Below are 17,582 nucleotides of genomic sequence, written 5' to 3'. Positions count from 1 at the left end.
GTTCCCAGCACAGGGTCCCCCTCGGCCCACAGCCCAGGGGAAGAGCCAGGCACGTTCTCCTCCCGTGCTTCAGCGTCACCTTGCTTTGTGCACACCCGAGAGCTGCACTAAGAAAGGCCCGAGTGGCCACATGTTGGTCCGTGCGGTCCATGGTGGTGTTGCACGCGGCCTGCAGAGAGTATTTGGCAACCTGCCCGTGGCCAGCCAGTGGGTCGCCCTGCCCACCCTGTCGCTGTGGAACTGATGACCTGGGTCTTTCTCCCATGCCAGTACCTGGCCCAGCTCCGGTCCTTAATGGAGAAAGAGATCACCGCATTTAATGGGAACTTCTCTCATCTGCTTGTGATTCTAGATGACTACACTGGTTCACGGAATCGAGTTGCCTGGCTGGACACGGCTTCTGTTCCGCAGATGGAACCCAGAGGTAAGTCAGTGCAAGGACAGAGCCTTGCCTTTGGGGCTCCCCCTCCCCTTCTCTTGTCCTCCCCTCTCCATCCCCTTTCTGTTCTCTTCCCCTCCCCTCCCCGTCTCCAGACAGTTCCACACATGGATAGTTGTGTATTAGTGCACGGTGCCGCTGCAGGCACCCAGCGCCTATTTTTGAGATGCTGCTGTGTGGAAGGGAGAGAAGAGTGCTGCGGAGTAATGCCCTGTTGTTCCCATCTGGGGGCGGATATGGTCGTGTATGACAGGAGCTGCTCTGTTCTGTTCACAGATCTGAGTGCAGGTGAATGGGATGCAGGATCCCAGCTGGCTCCCGGGACGGATGCTGTATCAGATGACATGGGTATGTCGTGGCTTTTTAGTTCCTTTGCGAGCTGCCGGCTCACAGCCCTGAGGTCAGCGTGGCACGTCTGCAGGAGTGAGAACACAGAGCTGCGCGTGCGTGCCCTGTCCCTGCACCATCCCCTGCTGCCATCTGCTCTTCAGTTGTGCCGTTACGCAGCGACGTAGATGGCGGTGCGTGATGGAAAGCTCTCGTGGTTCTTTGGTTGCAGAAGTGCCTCCAGAGAGGGCCGTGCCAAACCCTCAGCAGCTTCCCGCACCGCAGCCCCGCTGGTATCCCAGGGGTGGGTAATGTGTCTTGATGCACTTCACCAAAGGGAGCGCTCAGTTCAATAGTTGGCTCGTCTGAAATGTGTCTCTGTACATTCTGTTAAGGTCCCGCGAGACTGACAGGAAAACGGGGAAGAGGAAGATATTTGCAAAGGTTTTACCCTCTTGTAAGGAAAATCCCAGACGAGAATGCAGTGCCTGGTGGGTGTATTTCTGTCTGTTCACCGTAAGGCTTGGGAAGCCGACGTTCTGCTCTCATAGGTGGAAAATACTGATGTCTTCTGAGAAGTAGTGCCTTCTTAGGATGTCATCTTCTGGACGAGAGCAGATATTGACAGTCCCACTCTGCTTCCTTCTTTCTAAAGAGATCGACGGAGCGCCTGTGGACGAGGCTGCATTTAAGGAAGGCAGCAGCCGCATGATTCCCATCTCCCGTGAGCACACAGAGGACACGCACGCAGCTGGCGCTGCAGGTGAAGGCCGTGCAGAGAGCTCCATGGCTGATGGTGAGAGGTTGCTCCCCTCCCGCTGCACCCACATCTCGCGGACACGGGAACTTTGTCCTTGTGGGAAGGAAGCCGCCTGAACCGCATTCAGCAGATGGCGAGGAGAAGCAGGAATCTTCCTGCCACGGTCCCTGCATCCCAGGGAAGCGCTGTGGGATTTTTGCTTGTTCCTGGAGGCCACGAAAACAAAAGAGAACATTTCATGGCGGTGTCAGAGCTCCGGTGAGATTGCCAGTTAGGCACGAGGCGCAGCAGTGACCACGATTGTTCTTTCAGGTGCGGGTGCTGAAGAACCCACTAAGGGCATCCACATCGACGTCCCCATGTACTTCTTAAAAGGCGCCATTGCTGTGTCTGTTCCCCTGCTGGTTGCGTTCATCGCGTGCTGCATTTGTGTCTGGCAGCGGAGGCAGAAACACCAGTGAGTTGCTCCCCCCAACCCCATCCCCCCACGCTCTGTGTTCCAGGGCTGCTGTTAGCCATGAGGCGTTTTCTAGTTAGCGTGTTGTGCAGAGGCCGGCTGCTTGCTGACCAGAGCTGCGCGAGAGCTCCGCATTGAGATGCTGGAATTGGCCTCGCCATTGCTGCAGCCCGTTCCCACTGCTGTGCCGGGGACAGGCTGGGAGCTGAGCGCTGCTCTGTGCGGCGCCGGGAGGATGGAGAGCGGGGGGCTGTCCCATGCCCTCAGCAGTTCCTCTCTCTGCAGGTGCCTCATGGAATCCGCCAAAGCCCGGCGTGCTGCCTGCAAACACTCATCGCATCCAGGGAAACAGGCAGTGCAAAATGAAGCCCCAGACCGACGGACTCGGCACCACCGGCATCACCGTGTGCCAGGACGTGCTGCCCGGGTGCAGTCGAGCCCCAAAAGATCGCTTCCCCATTGGCGTGAGAGCACCCCAGCTCAGCTGGCCCCACCACGGCCCCCGCGGCCCTCACAGCCCATCACCCCGGCCATCTCTGCTACCCGAAAATGCAAGTGCAGTCAGATACCGCCACCACCACCTTCACTTACACCGCCTGCATCCTTCAGGGGATGGTAGCAGTCCCCTGGGGTAGGGTCTGGCGATGATGGCCCCCACCTGGACAACCACTGCTGTGCTCCGCTGTGGCTGTCCACGTTTCTGTTGGGTATGGGTATGTCATGACTTTCTAGTTCCTTTGCGAGCTGCTGGCTCACAGCTCTAATGCTTGGAGGTATCACTGCTCTGCCTCCACAGTTCTTCACGGGGAGAGCTGTGAATAACAAGTTTGGCCTCTGCTGCACAGTGGATGTGGCACAAGAGGCCAGGCTGCCCCAGGCACTGCCACTGCCTCGCAGTCTTTACGTACCCTACTTCATGGGCTGGGAGCTGCCCCCTAGACAACAAGCATGGCCTGTGTCTGCCGGTGGATGGTCAACAGGCCTGGCTGCCCCTGGGCACCTCCACTGCTTCCTCTCCACTCTCCTTCTGGGGATGGGAACGGCACGGGGTTACCATCCTACACTCAGATAACCCGTGCTGGGATGAACGGTGTCTGTCTGCGTTCTGTTGTAATAAATGAGAACTGGCAGCGTAGTTGCGCGTGTGGTATTGTTTTATGTCATTGCTGGACCCTGCACATCTCTGAGGGAAAACGAGGCCTCAGCTCCCAGTGGGAGCTCTCATCACTGTGTCTGAACACGCTGTCCCTGCAGGTGTAGCACCAGTGCCTTGCCAAAGCCTCAGCCTGATCTGCCCTGTGAAGCTCAGGGCAAGGCCCCGGCAAGGAACCGGAAGAGCATACGTGGGTTTTTTTGCAGTTCTTTTTCCTTCATTCCTTCCTTTCTTTGTTCTTTACATCCTTCATTTTTTTTCTTCCACTTTCTTTGAGTCTGATACAAGTTAGAGAGATGGTGTTAAGCTGGCTGAATCTCATGGACTTACTCCTTGAGAGGAACTATTATTCCATGTGGTTTGTGAGGGGTCTCCCACTATTTCAAGGGAGATTATAAATGGGAGGGAAACGAGCTTTTTATGTGGGGAGATGGTGATAGAACAAGGGGGAATGCTTCTAAGGTAGAGGAGGGGAGACTGGGATTAGATATTGGGCAAGTTGTTCACAGAAGGTGCTGAGGCCCTGGCACTGCTGCCAGTGAGAGAGGCGGTGCGTGCCCAGTCCCTGCAGGTGCGTTCCTTGACCCAGCTCCCATTGCAGTCAATGGAGATGAAGGGAGGGACGTGGCTGATGACACTCAAACACCAGTGGCATGCCAGGGCTGTGGTGCTTTGGTTCTGGAAAGCCCCTGGACACGCACCTGCTCGCTGGCTCCCTGCACACAAGGACCTGTCACAGAAGCACAGGGGCTGGAAGAGATCTCTGGAGATTCAGTACACCCTTCCCATCCCCAGCAGGTTCCCTGCAGCAGGTTGCATAGATCACTAAATGGAATGACAGATCTCCAGCTGCCCCTGCCCATGTTTCTTACTTAGTCCCTAAAGACAAAAAGCAATTATCTCTGGCTCTGTCCTGTTCCCCTCACTTGGTTGTTGCGAGACTGGGTTCTGGGAGCTGGTGCTCCTCTGCCCTTATGAGCAGCCCTGCTTGTGCTGCTCCCTCACGCCTGCATGTTACTTTGGCCCCTCTTGCTTCAGACTCCTCCTTCCCCTCCCAAAGGTCCAGCTAAGAAGGCAGTAGGAATTTATTATTGGTAAGCTCAGTATCAAATTTCAGGGAAATACCAAAGGAACAGGACTACACGAATGGCAATGTCAATAAGTCACTCAGTGTACTGGGAATTATGACAATGAATGACATAGGGAACAGCCTTCTGCTCCCAGGCACCAATGGTTCACAGAGAAACTGCAGCAGTCTGCTCCTGAGCCCAGGAAAGAGCGAATGGTTCAAAGATGGCAGGCTCAGCAGCTGTCCATCTACACGGCCTCTGTGTTCAGGGAGGTAGGATCATGTCCGCAACTGAGGAGTTCTCCTGAGGTGCAGAGATCAGTGGGACCTCTCCACAGAGAAGTCGTTGTCTTTCAGGAGGAAAACCCGCCCCTGATGCAGAGCAAGCGCTGTCCAGCTGGGGAGCAGAGCTCCATCCTGGGGGTCAGCCTTGGTGATCTGCTCTACACCAGGCTCAGTCGCCTTGTTTCACGATGACATCAGACAGGTCCTCTGTGCCGTTCAGTTTCAGGTTCTGGGAAAAGCAAAAAGCTGAGATGAAGAGAGCCAGTCTCTTCCCTTTGAAGCTGAAGGCCTAGGGAGCTGAATAAAAACACACAAGGAATGCTCAGAACAACCCCAGCCCCTTCCACCTCCATCCCAGTGCAGAAGATCAACTCCCATCAGCTGTTAAATCACTCTGAAGCAGTCACAACACATAACAACATTAAGCAGCGATGTGCTTCATCCCCTCTGCTACCAGATGCAAGGACAGGGAAGGACAGACAGGAGTTAGGCAAGAAATAACTGAGCTTTTTATTTCCAGCACATCCACCTGATTTATGTTCCTAGAAGCATGAAACAGGGGATTAAGTCGTAAGAGTCTGATGTAAAAATAAAAACACTGTGTGCTTTGCCCACTGCTCCTACCCCATCTCAAGCACATACACTGCACTTACCTTCTCATTTGCTAAGTGCAAGAGGCAGGCAAAGGCCAAGGGGACAGACAGATTTTTAGCCATCACAGAAGGCAACCTGTAGAAGAGAAGGGAGGTCAGGATAGCCAGAGACTGAGATTCTGTGGATAGAGCACATCCGCAAGCCACCAGGTCCCCAGAGATCAGCTGTGTGTGCCAGCTCCTTCCCCAGTCTCCGATTTTCTCTGCCTTTTCCCTCCCACTAGCACGGACTTGGCCAAGCCAAATGCAACCTGTGGCTCCCTCAAGCAAATAGCCAGCAAGATATCTTCCCCCCGTCAGGATTCAGGTAGCAACAGAAACACAGTGGGTCAGTGCTTGCCCAAGTGCTGCTCGAGTCTGTCCAATCTCAAGTCCAACCTTTTGCAGGGCCTCTCTACCTGTGAAGCAGTTCCTTTGTGATGCTGCTGAAGGCCTTCTCCCCTGCCACCACTGACGTGTCGCTCTGTTTCTCCACATCTTCATTCTATTCAGCAAAAAGACACAATGCTGAGGTGGATTTTCCTCCCTGGGTTTCAGCCTCATGCTCAGAGAACCACCACTGCAAATCACTGCTCACGGTCTGTCCTTAACAACTACCCCATGGGCACTAACTTGCCCATGATGATCTCCTTGGGAGCTAAGTACTGTTACATGCAAGGCATTCTCTTCAGGCCTGTTAAGATACCTGGCTCTGCCTACACTCACCTCTGCTGCTGTGTTTTCCTGTATATCAATAAGAAGGTCCCACATGTTCTGCTTCAGCCTCTTCATGTCCATTTTCTTGGCTGTTTTTGCATACTGAATTGCTATCTTATTGACCTGAGGGAAAGACATTCAGGGTCAGCAGAGAGCAACTGAGCAACAGCATCTTCAACCACAACCAAAGGAACAACCCAAACTTGATTCTCCAATAGCAATGACAGTGAATGCTATCTTAGTACTAAACCCTGGATTTTTTTTTTAATCCTTTCTCTCACCTGAGGGTTCACGTCAGAATAAAGCATCCAGCAGCAAACCCTGGAGATCCTGCACAAGGGAAACTGCTGTCTTTCTCTCTCTGAGGCCCTGCTGCAGGCCTGCTCAGTCAGCAGTACACAGCTGGGCACAGCATGAGTCCTTACCTTCTGAGGCTCAGCCACGAGGTTCAGCTCCCCATACATCGTGATATCGACACCATCAACCCCATTGAGCTCGTGATCTTGACCCTCAGGGTGAGTGGTAAGGTTGAACTCTGTTTGGCCCATGAATTGAATGGGGTCGTTGTCATCATCACTATCCGCAGCCTGGTCAAGAAGATACACAAGTGAGGCCACCCACAGACATCTCTGAGGAGCCAGAGATCTCCTGCACTGAGGACCCAGCCCTAGGGAGAGAGGTGACACCTGTCCACTACCCCCGTGGAAAAATGATCTTCAGCCTCTCCTCACAGCTAAAAGCTTGGGCTAAGGCTAAACCCACCAGAGATCTAAAGCACAGAATACCAAAAGGCTGTTCTACATGGAATGATGAGAGAGATGAAGGCTGTCCTGCCAGTGTGGGGCCAGCTGAGACTTGCAGCATTGGCCTGGCAGAAAGCTGAAGCTTTAGAGCAAGTGTACTTCATCAGGAGCTCAAAGCAGCTGGGTGCAAGTATCACTGTGCAGAGGAGACTGCAGAAGTGAGCAATGGTATCTGCTGCTACTTCGTGGGAGGTGTGTATGGAAACGCATGGAATGGAGTTTCTGCAGGAAACAAACCAGCAAACTCCAAACTCCAAGGGCAGCTCATTTAGGTGATGTTGTTACCAGAGTACCACTGAGTGAGAGGACAGAGGTTTGTGCAGAGACTCCGGAGCTTTGCCACAATCTGATGTCGATTTTTTTTTCCCCACTAGGAAGTGATGCTAGACATAAGATTCTTCCTACCACATGTCAAATATAGGCAATAGAGAGAAGTCTTCTTGCTCCCAGTTACCTGCGCTGCAGGGCAGAAATTAGAGGTGTCATTGGGGTTATTGTAATCATATTCGCCGATCTCATCTTCGTGATCCAATGAGCTGCCTGGCTCAGGCAGCCTGAAGAGCTGCAGAGATGAGACTGGAACATCAGGAAAGAGGAAAATAGATATTTTCCCCAAGCAATGCCTACATCTTGCTAATCCATCACCATCCCTTTTCTCAGCCTGCTGCCTCCTCCTCTTGTACCACCCATCAAACCCCTCGTAAAGCGTAACAGCCAAGCACAGACAACTCAGCATCCACAAAGAGGGTTAGAGTTCACTAACAGGCATCGTGCTGGCTCATTTCCTGCCCTGAGGAGCACTCCAGAGGCACTACAAGCAGATGAATAGCTATTCTGTGCACAGAACATTGCCAAGAGGATTTTGGAGAAGCCTCTTACCTTAACAGCTGGTTTGAGGAACAGCTGGACAATGTTGTTAGGGTTGTAGTTGAAGTCTGCAGGAAGGGTGGTGCTCTTCACGTTCTGGTTATCCAGAATGGATTTGCTCAGAGTTAAAGCAGCCTGCAGAAGACAATGCCATAATCCATGTGATATCCAGTACTGAGAAGATTAATGCACAACTAAGGGCTTTGAATTAACTTCTTATACGGGCAGATGGTGATATGATGAGGGGGAATGGTTTTATACTAAAAGACAGGAGATTTACATTAAGTATTAGGAAGGAATTTTTTACTCAGAGGGTGGTGAGGCTCTGGAACAGGTCACCCAGAGAAGATGTGGGTGCCCCATCCCTGGAGATGTTCACAGCCTCGCTGGATGGGCCTGATCTGGCAAGCAGCCATGGAATGGATCTTTAAGGTCCCACCCAACCCAAGCCATTCTGTAATTCTTCAATTCTATGACTGAATGCGGACATTTGTTTAAAATGAGGGAAGTTCTGATATGTTTCCAAAGAAGAGTCCTACACTGCATGCAGTGACTTTAACACAGCATCCTGGGACACACAACTGGGCATGCGGGGTCTCTCTTCCTGACAGGGTATTGGCCAGAAAGAATCCAGACTGACTCTTCAATCCAAGGTTGGTAAAACTGTACCAAGAACTGGAATCAGAAGACCCTGCACCAAGGAGCATGCATGAAAATGAGTTTACAGAACCCATTTCTACAAGAGAACAAAGATGAGCCAGCTGCTGATGGCAGTTCTAAGATGTGCTGATATGGCAGAAGAGAGAGCAGAGGCAGAAACTCAGCACCTACCTTGGTCTTACGGAAATATGTCTCAAAGTCAACATCCTCATCAAAGTTCACTTCAAATGCTTTCTTTGCATTCTTCTTCTTCTTCTCTTTTTCACAGTCAGCACTTGCTGCAGAAAGGAAGGAAATTCCCAGCTTGAGCATCTGCTCCACCCTGACAGGTTACCTGTGTCCTTTACAAATACTTTTTTTCTGTGTTAGGGAAAGAAACAGGTGGTGTCCTCCGCTTCACACTTTAAAAAGGATCAGTATCTCTTTATAAATGCTTCTGTAATTTACACCGTAAGTGTAAATTAACCTTCAGTTTTTATGCTGAAGGAGCTGTACTGTCTTCTATCGCTGCAGTGAGACACCCCCTCAATGCTGAGCATCATTAATGAACTCAAACAATAGAGAACACATTAGACTCCAAAGGATCTCTGCATGATTTGAGAGCCTTCCTGGTGTCTTAACTCAGTACTGCTTCCAACCCAGCTAGAAAAGAGCCATACAGAGTTTCCCATCTCTACTGCCTATGCTTTACGGCTCACAGAATCACAGAGTTAGAAGGGTGCTCTGGAGATCATCTAGTCCAACTCCCCTGCTAAAGCAGGTTCCCTAGACTAGGCTGCACACATGTGTCCAGATAGGGTTTTGAATATCTCCAGAGGAGAAACCATAACCTCTCTGGATACCTTGTTCCGGTGCTCTGTTACCCCCAAAGTAAAGAAGTTCTCCCCACATTCATATGGAACTTCCTCTGTTCCAGTTTGTGTCTGTTGCCCCCTATCCTGTTGCTCCAGAAAACCCCGGGCCCAACCCACTTGACACCAACCCTTTAGATATTTATAAGATTGATCAGATCCCTTCAGTCTTCTGTTCTCAAGATTTGCACAGCCCCAGGGCTCTCAGCCTTTCCTCTCAAGGAGATGCTCCAGCCCCTAACAATCTTTGCAGCCCTCAGCTAGACTCTCTCCAGCAGTTCCCTATTTATGTATCGCCCATTTCCCAACATAACCACAACGTGGCAGCAGCCTATGAGCTCCTGTCTCTGAATACATACATACATTTGTGTCGAGGTTTGAAACGCCAGTGCTCTGGGCCAGCCCACATTGACAGAGTTCGGGGGCTGAAGTAGGAGTATTCCCCTGGTTTCATGGAGAGATGAAGGCACATGGTCCCGATGTCTCCTTCTCCGAAAGGAACTGCATCAATTCTGGAAAGAGCACACAAACTGCTCAGTAAAATCCTTCCTTTGAGATACACTGGGCCTGAGCCCAGTCTTAATACCCTGACCAGCTCTTCTTAATCTCAGAATCTCAGTCTTAATACCCTGACCAGCTCTGTACAGACACCAGCCTGCAAGACTCCTGCTTTCTAATCAGCGAACAGTACTGTGGGTATTGCACTGCCTGGAGTCTGTGAGGCTGCTGCGAAAAGAGGTGGACAGGGCAGGCTAAAAAATAGGAGCAGAGCAAGCAGACAAGCAATCATGGGGAAACATGACCATACAAGAAGGTCCTTCTAGAGGGCAGAGATGTACATTCCTCAGTGTACCTCAGACTTGATCAGCAAGCAAGCTATAGCCAGATGGAAAACACATGCACAGGAAACTGAAGATCCTCCAGAGAGCTATGTTAACTTGTTGCTAGCAATCAAAGCAAAACTATAAAGGTGCAGTGGCTACTCACCTCTTGCTCTCACAGACTTCTGTGAGGGATTTATTTTCTGTGAATTCCCCAATCTTTTCTGTCACTATACTCCTGGGGGAGTCTGTGATGAAGTCGTCATCTGGCAGGGCAGGAACACCATCTTCCCCATCACTGTCTCTCTCTGCATTGATATCGAACACTTGGTCGCTCTTCTTAAATTTATCCAGCAGGGCTGATACTGACTGCAAGAGAAGGTGCTCAGGGGAAAAGCCCCAGGACCCCACAGCACACCTTGCTGCCCCCACACACCTCTGAGATTGCTCGGGAGGGACAGAGCAGAGAATACAGCTCAAGGATTCAATCCTGCACTACGTACCTCTTCATGGGATTCAGCATCCCACTGTGTGAACTGGAAATTAGCCAGTGAAGAATAGATGGGGCGTTTTAAAACACATTTCTCCAGCAGCACTAGAGATAGGAAGAAAGAACAAGGAGATATCAGACACGGGATGAAGTAACCAGTAGTAACAAATGCCAGGTGTTAAAGTCATTCTTAGCTTCATATACAGGCAGCTCTTCTTGCACGGACGGCAGGGCTCACTGCAAAAGCACTTACGCTCACTTCTCAGCAGAGAGGGATGCTCAGTCAGATCTCTGACTGAAGGATGGGCATAACACTGCAAATCTTATCAGAGTAACAGGGCTTAGGAATACTGACAGGGTTAAAGCACTCTATAAACGTCAGCCCTTAACCCGGAGCACGCTCATCTCAACTACTGTGCAGCTCCAATCACACATACGTGCTGTGAGACAGCTCTGCTAAAAGGCTGTGAGGGTCCTGCCCTGACAGCAGCCAGCCTCGGCCCAAGCAGGATCCCAGCAAGGTGCCACAAGGTAGACAAGCGGTCAAGAAAAGCATAAGAAGATGGCTGCAAATAAAAGGAGTGTGCTTGGCAGATGAAAACAATGTTTGGAGGGGAGAATTGCTTAGTGGTTACCAGCGCTCACACTTCAAATCTGTCACTTTCACAGGATCACTGCTGGGCAGAACGAGGGTCTCTGAAGATGGGAGAGGCACGATCTTCGAGTCAAAAAGGAGCTCACTGTGGCAACTCTGGGTACGCAGGCTGGTGAGGAAGATGCCAGCTGTGCTGCATTCATCAAAAGATGCCGCTGTTTTCTGGAACATGGGGTCAACCTGCAGGTGCAGAACCAAGGAATGGAACAGATGGATGGTGAGACACAGATGCCTCTGCAGAAAACTTGTAAGTAAGAAGCCAAAGGGAGAATGACCCACACATCTTTTTTCAGTGATAAAAGCTCTCACAACTGCCTCACACAGGAGGAACAGACGCAGCTAAGGACCATCTTGTTACAATAGTAGAATTCAGGTGTGCACATGAATCTAACAGTCCAAGAGAGGACAGCACAGCAAGGAAAACAAACAAACAAAAAAAAGGTGAAAAATGAGGTGAGCTCTCCATCCTCCACCCACCACTACAGAAGGTCCATCTCCACCCACCTCACATCTCCGATTGGCCTCCGTCACGTTGATGTTGTTCAAGTTCTGTTCAATCGTTTTGAATGAGTGCTTTTTCTTTGTTTGAACTCTCTTGGCAGAACCAGAAGCTGCACTGTCTTCTTCTAAAAGTAAAAAAAGCTGTAGTTAGAAAAACTTGCTAAAATATCCTATGGCTGAGAGAAAATACAACTGTACTTCACTTTGTGTGCACGCACACAAAAGCCCAATGGGCATAAAGTTACCCAGTTAGGTACCCATTAGCATGAACCACCAATATTTCAGTGGCTGCTCAGTGTGTTTCTTTTTATTTCGCCTCTTTTGTCTTAACAGCACATTTCTGTTTCAAAGCAAAAGACAGCAAAGCGTGGGGTACTTTGTTCGCCGATGTTTCAGATTAGGCCATCCCTGTTTTGCACTCAAATCTAGCTGGCCAAATCCTCAAATACAGGGTTGAGCATCAGGTTCCCATCTCAAACTTCCCCAGACAAAGTAACTCAGTATTTCCCAGCCCCTGAAAAGAAATAAACGTATCAAGCTAGCAGTATCCTCCCAGATATATAAATTAGTAGAAAGAAACGGCGCTTTGAAATTCAGGGGGGCTATATTAGAACACAGGAAGTATTGTAGGTGGGACCAGGAAGAGCTTAACAGAAAAGGAGTGAATGGCACACCTTCCTGTGGGCTGCCCACGTCTTTCGTAGGTGCTGACTCTTTGCCTAAGCCTCCAAGAACTTTGTATGTGTCTGCGTGGACTGCATCCACACGCACGGCATAAATCTTCACGCTGGCATCAATGGTGCCAGCTGCCACCTGACAGAAGAACACAGGATGCGGTTTTTAGTGAGAAATGAACAAGACACATTAAGATGTAAATGCAGAAAACAAGATACAGACCCGAGTTTTTGAATACAGCTGGAGCAACAAGGAACTATCAATAGCGAGGAGTCTTTGTCTGGACATTTCCTATTTTGATCTGCCTCTGCTGTCTCCTACACTCAGGTCACACCACCTTCTTTCCCATCACAGCCTTGCCCTGTTCCTGGCTGAAACACCCAATATTTACCTCAGAAGCCTTATTATTAAAGCTCTCCTTCTGAAGGGCCATCACTGAAAGGTGCATTTAGCCTTTAACTTCCGCAGTACCAAAGCAGTCAGCAGTATAAAATTCCACTAAAAGCGACAGTGCTGCCTCTACCAGATCTCTTGCTGAAAAGCTCATTTATTTGAGATGTGTTATTTATTAGAGCTACAATTAGAGACCCAACATCACCGTGACCAACTCACCTTGAAGTTGGTCAGCTCAGAGTCCTTCTGTTTCAGTATCTCTGTCATGTAGTCTATCAGATGCAAGCCAAAAACATTCTTGGTGTTGATTTTCTGCAATACAAGCACAGGTGAGAACTGAAACCTGGTGGATGAAAAACTGAACATGAGCCAGCAGTGTGGTCTTGCAGCTCGGAAGGCCAATGGAAGCCTGGGCTCCATCAGCAGAGGGGTGGCCAGCAGGGACAGGGAAGTGATTGTCCCTCTCTGCTCTGCCCTTGTGAGACATCTGAAGTATTGCATCCAGGTCTGGGGCCCCTAATACAGTAAAGATGTGGAGCTGTTGGAGAGGGTCCAAAAGGAGGGCCACAGGGGATGATCAGAGGGCTGGAGCACCTCCCCTGCAAAGACAGGCTGAGGGAGCTGGGCTTGTACAGCCTGGAGAAGAAGAGAAGGCTGTGAGGAATCTCACTACAGCCTAAAAGTATTTAAAAGGGGAATATAAACAGGAAGGGAATCAACTTTTTACAAGGGTAGATAGTGAGAGTGGTGAGGTGCTGGAACAGGCTGCCCAGAGAGGCTGTGGATGCTCTGTTCCTGGAGATGTTCAAGCCCAGGTTGGATGGAGCCCTGGGCAACCTGGGCTAGTAGCAGATCTGGAGGTTGGTGGCCCTGCCTGTGGCAGAGGGGTTGGAACTCGATGATCCCTGGGGTCGTTCCTAACCCAAGGCATTCTATGATTACTCTGGAGCTGTGACACGTCCCAGAGAGTCACTCCCCCACCCCCCAAGCCCAAGGGCGGTCCGCGCAGAGTCCCACTCACGTTCTCAGCGGACAGCTTGATGCAGGCTGAGTAATGATCCGAGATCTGCGCGTTCGTCCATCCCGACACGGCCGACAGCGACGCGTCCACCTGCCTGAGGGAAGGAAGCACGGCCGTGCCAGGGGAGCCGGGCCCGCCCTCAACCCCCCCTGCTGCCCGGCCCTACCTGGGCACCGGAGAGCAGAGGCCGAGCGGCGACTCGGTGCCGCCGAGCTGCAGGTCCACCGCCCGCGAGCGCCGGCGCTGCCGCCTTTCCCTCTCATCGTCGTTACCAGGACACTCAGCCAACGTCGGGGTGACCGAGCCGCTGAGAGAGCGCGATACCGGGGTCTCGGTCACCCCTCCTCCGCCCCGGCCGCCCCTCCGCGGGGTCGCGGCCCTCATGGCAGCGCCGAACTGAGGCTGCGACCACCGTCCCGGAACTTCCGCCGCCGAGTTCCCGCCCTCCCTTCACCCGCGGACCAATCAGCACGTGCCTCCAGCCCGCTCCGCCAATCCAGAGCCGCGGGGGGCCTCAAGCCGCGCCACCGCCTCCTGGTTTGAATTTGCCGCGCTCGCTCGCTCGCAGTGTGCAGGCGCGCCGTGTAACGGTCGCCGCCCTCAGGCGTTATGGAGCGGCCGTTTCGTTTCTATCCTCCGCTTGCAGCGCACTTGTCTCATGGTTCATCTCACTAAATTCCTGGGTCACGTACTAGATCAGGTTGCCCAGGACCCCATCCAGCCTGGCCTTGAGCATCGCTAGGGACGGGGCATCCACAGCCTCTCTGGGCAGCCTGCTCCAGCTCCTCACCACTGTCTGTGAAGAAGTTCCCCCCGATATTCAATCTAAACCTTCCCTCCTTGAGCTTGAAGCCATTCCCCCTCATCCTATCGCTGTCTACCCTTGTAAAAAGTTGACTTCCCTCCTGTTTGTAATCTCCTTTTAAATATTGGAAGGCTGCAATGAGGTCTCCCTGCAGCCTTCTCCTTTCCAGGTTTACAGGCCCAGCTCCTTCCGCCCATGCTGAAGTGGGAGAGGTGCTGCAGCCCTCAGATCATCCCCCGTGGCCCTCTGAACCCTCTCCAACAGCTCCACATCTTTCCTGTGCTGGGGGCCCCAGACCTGGACGCAGTACTCCAGATGGGGCCTCACAAGGATAGAGCAGAGAGGGACAATCACCTCCCTGTCCCTGCTGGCCACCCCTCTGCTGATGGAGCCCAGGCTTTCATTGTCTTTCCATGCTGCAGGACCACACTGCTGGCTCACGTTTAGTTTTTCATCAACCACAACTCTCTCAAGGAGTCCTTCTCCCAGCTTGCATGCACTGTTTGGATGAGAAGCTTTGCCAGCCCTGCAGACAGCGTTCCCAGCCACCATCCACCAACCGCCTCAACTGTTCTGCAATTGCTGCAGTTGGATGCCTGAGCTCTTCCTGATAGGAAAGCAGACTTCCAGCCTAAACCACTGGATGGTGCAAGAGGAAAAGATGTGCTTGGAGTCCAACTGCACTCATCAGAAAGAGACACTGAAGAAAGATGCTGTGCGTGCTGCCGAGCCAGCCCAGGCAGCGGTCCCCCTGCTCCCCAGGCAGGAGCTGAGGAATGGCCGTGCTATCAACCAGCTTCTCTACTGACTCCAACCACCCCCAAAAATGGCCAAAGAATAAACTTCTGGAGATCAATTTGTCAGCACAGCTCTAGTACCCCGGAGGCCCAGGGCACTTATGAAAGTAGCAGTTCTGAGGAACTTTGAGGGGGATGAAAAACCCAACGGGACTTTTCTCTTGTTTCCAAATGACTCAGGGTCAGGAGCAAAGAGGTCTGACCCTCTCCTTCATGGCTCCAGCTGGGCCAGGCTAAACTGGGGGGGGCTGTTAAAGCTGAGTCATGCTTCATGATGCTTTCCTCCTAACAGAGCTTTTAGTGCCCACTGTAAACAAATCAGTGTGTGTGGCTTTACGGAACCGGGCCGAACCAGCCTGCAAACCACTGACAATCCCAAATAAAGGAGTCACAGGGAACCACGAGGGTTTTTTATGTCCAGATGAATTATTCCTGCCGTTGCAATAGCGATGTGTGGAGCATTTGATTATCCCTTGCCATTAGTGGTGCAGGCGAGGACAGAAATATTCCTGCTCTGTATTCAACTGGAAATTAAGAGAATGCATCATCTGGTGACAGGAGCTTTTACAAGTGGCTGCTCCCCACTCGATCAGCTCCCAGACCACTACATCACTGGGGGGCTATTGGGAAACCTGAGTTATGACTCAGACCTGCTGGTGGGTGTTTGCTGGAGGAATGCATCCTCCAAAGTCCCCCAGTAGATGGAGGTGTGCAGGGATTCTTCCCCTCTTGGAGGAGCACTGCAGGCTCTTGTAAGGTCTGCTAAAGTGGCTGGGAAGAGTGACTTAGAAGGGAAAGCTGGCTGGCTGCCTGCCTGCTGAACTGCCGGCACTTCTCCACCTGCCTGCCCACACTGTGCCAGGGCTGCGGGAAGCTTTGGAGTGACGCTGAACTCGGGATTCTCGGAGCTGCAGGCAAGCACTGGAGAAGAAGGGAAAGTTGAGCAGGAAGAGGAGCACTCCTATGTGACTGCTGCAGCTGCCGTGATGGATTTAAAACCTCATTGGTCATGTCCTGCTGAGCCGCTCAGCAGGTTCCAGGGTGAGATGTGCTGTCTGCTCCGGACCCACAACACAGGTAGCGTAGCAACAGGGATCTTCCCCAGCTGCGAGGTTAAAAATAGAGCCCGGAAATATTGAGCTTGCAGCCTCCTGGAGTTCCCGAGGCTGCTGCTGGCTGCAAGCATCTGACCTAGGCTCAACTCTGGGCACTTGCCCATGGCAAATGGTTTGCCAGAGGTCGGGTTGTTGCCTGGGTCTGTGGCTTTTCTGTGCACACACACAGTCACCACATGTCTGGGGACTCTGGTGCAGTGGCTGAGGTGGTTGATGCTGCAGAAGCAGGGTCTCTACTTGTTTCCCCCCTCTACAAATGACCCATGAGCTAAAGATTATCTGGTAATTTCCATGTGCTGCCGCAGACACTGCAGGAGCAGCTATTAACTCACTGGTCCTATTTTTATTTAAACATATGCAGCTCTTCTCAGTAATAAAAAGTGATTTGATACCTGCTCAGCTGCTGCCATTGACCAGGAAGGAAGGCACTTGGTTTTGGTTTTCATTGCAGATCCTTTTTGGAGACGGACATCCTATGCTCAGCCTCTCTCATTTGTTTCTCCTTTCCAGTGTATGTTCTGTTTTTAGCTCTGTTTGTTATTGTTGCAGAGCTACTTCTGTCTGGCCTTGCTCATACCTAGGGGCACAAGGAAGAGATTTAGACCTCAGAAGAGGTAAATGGTTTGATTTTTCTAGCTCATTAGGAAGGCCTGCTCTATGTCTGGAAGGGCTGTACCACAGATTGCACTAACACAGGTTGGATTCTTTTTTTTTTTTTTTCCCTTTTGGTCCCCTGTTAGTGAATGCAGTTATGAGCAGGGAGCTTAGTGGGCAAGGGGCCGTGCAGTGGTTTCAGTACTAAGGATGGCTCAGCTCACATCTCCCTTTGCAGACACCTGGCTCATTTGCTACAAACAGCGATGATCGGAACTTTTGTTTGATAAAACATCTCTTGTGTTTTATCGCCAGTTGGAGTATTTGTACTATGAAATCCAGGATTTCACAGGCTCTGTAGCAGCTGTAAAATGAAATTACTCCTCACAAGCAGAGATTTATAAGCCACCTGTAGCACGGCTGCAGCGCAGGCTATGCTTCCAGCTGAGGAGAAGTCCTCAAGGTCCTGACAGAGCAATCGAGTTAAGATTGTAGGGTTGGAAGCATTTGAGGGATGAGATGTAAATCTTCTGAGGCCATTGGAGCCAGCAGCAGCCACGTTGGCACAGCACGTTGCTGGCGGCTGGCTGTGCCCACGCGTGTCTTGTGTTGTTCTTGGCGACTTTCCCTTACAAATGAAGGGAGAGAAATGTACAGGCTGCTCTGGGCTCAGCTGCCAGCCACAGCTCTCAGGA

The 17,582-nt window shown here is 51.4% G+C and overlaps 2 protein-coding genes across 7 annotated transcripts; one reads left to right on the top strand and one right to left on the bottom strand.

The window, feature by feature from the left end:
* Positions 7–4,048, top strand: LOC110387177. Of its 5 annotated transcripts, none has more exons than XM_021375043.1 (7): positions 7–424; positions 716–727; positions 807–1,070; positions 1,162–1,257; positions 1,422–1,562; positions 1,839–1,983; positions 2,269–4,048. In XM_021375043.1, the coding sequence occupies exons 3-7, from the start codon at positions 968–970 to the stop codon at positions 2,600–2,602; spliced, it is 819 nt and encodes a 272-aa protein (XP_021230718.1). In that variant the 5' UTR covers positions 7–424; positions 716–727; positions 807–967; the 3' UTR covers positions 2,603–4,048. The 5 variants fall into 5 exon arrangements, with proteins under 5 accessions (XP_021230718.1, XP_021230717.1, XP_021230716.1 ...); XM_021375042.1 differs by having other exon boundaries at positions 584–727; XM_021375041.1 differs by having other exon boundaries at positions 716–1,070.
* On the bottom strand, positions 4,204–14,027 carry NCAPH (non-SMC condensin I complex subunit H). Of its 2 annotated transcripts, XM_021375038.1 has the most exons (17): positions 13,743–14,024; positions 13,577–13,670; positions 12,775–12,867; positions 12,162–12,300; positions 11,491–11,612; positions 10,977–11,166; positions 10,345–10,436; positions 10,008–10,210; positions 9,384–9,532; positions 8,341–8,447; positions 7,522–7,644; positions 7,097–7,204; positions 6,265–6,426; positions 5,849–5,962; positions 5,542–5,627; positions 5,144–5,219; positions 4,204–4,719 (listed from the first exon to the last, which is right to left on the bottom strand). In XM_021375038.1, the coding sequence occupies exons 1-17, from the start codon at positions 13,958–13,960 to the stop codon at positions 4,660–4,662; spliced, it is 2,136 nt and encodes a 711-aa protein (XP_021230713.1). In that variant the 5' UTR covers positions 13,961–14,024; the 3' UTR covers positions 4,204–4,659. The 2 variants fall into 2 exon arrangements, with proteins under 2 accessions (XP_021230713.1, XP_021230714.1); XM_021375039.1 differs by lacking the exons at positions 4,204–4,719; positions 5,144–5,219; positions 5,542–5,627 and having other exon boundaries at positions 7,097–7,218; positions 13,743–14,027.

This window comes from Numida meleagris, chromosome 21, assembly GCF_002078875.1.
Source record: "Numida meleagris isolate 19003 breed g44 Domestic line chromosome 21, NumMel1.0, whole genome shotgun sequence".
NCBI classification, from domain to species: domain Eukaryota; kingdom Metazoa; phylum Chordata; class Aves; order Galliformes; family Numididae; genus Numida; species Numida meleagris.
Note: the sequence above shows the minus strand (reverse complement) of the source record. Positions and strands in the feature narration are given on the sequence as shown.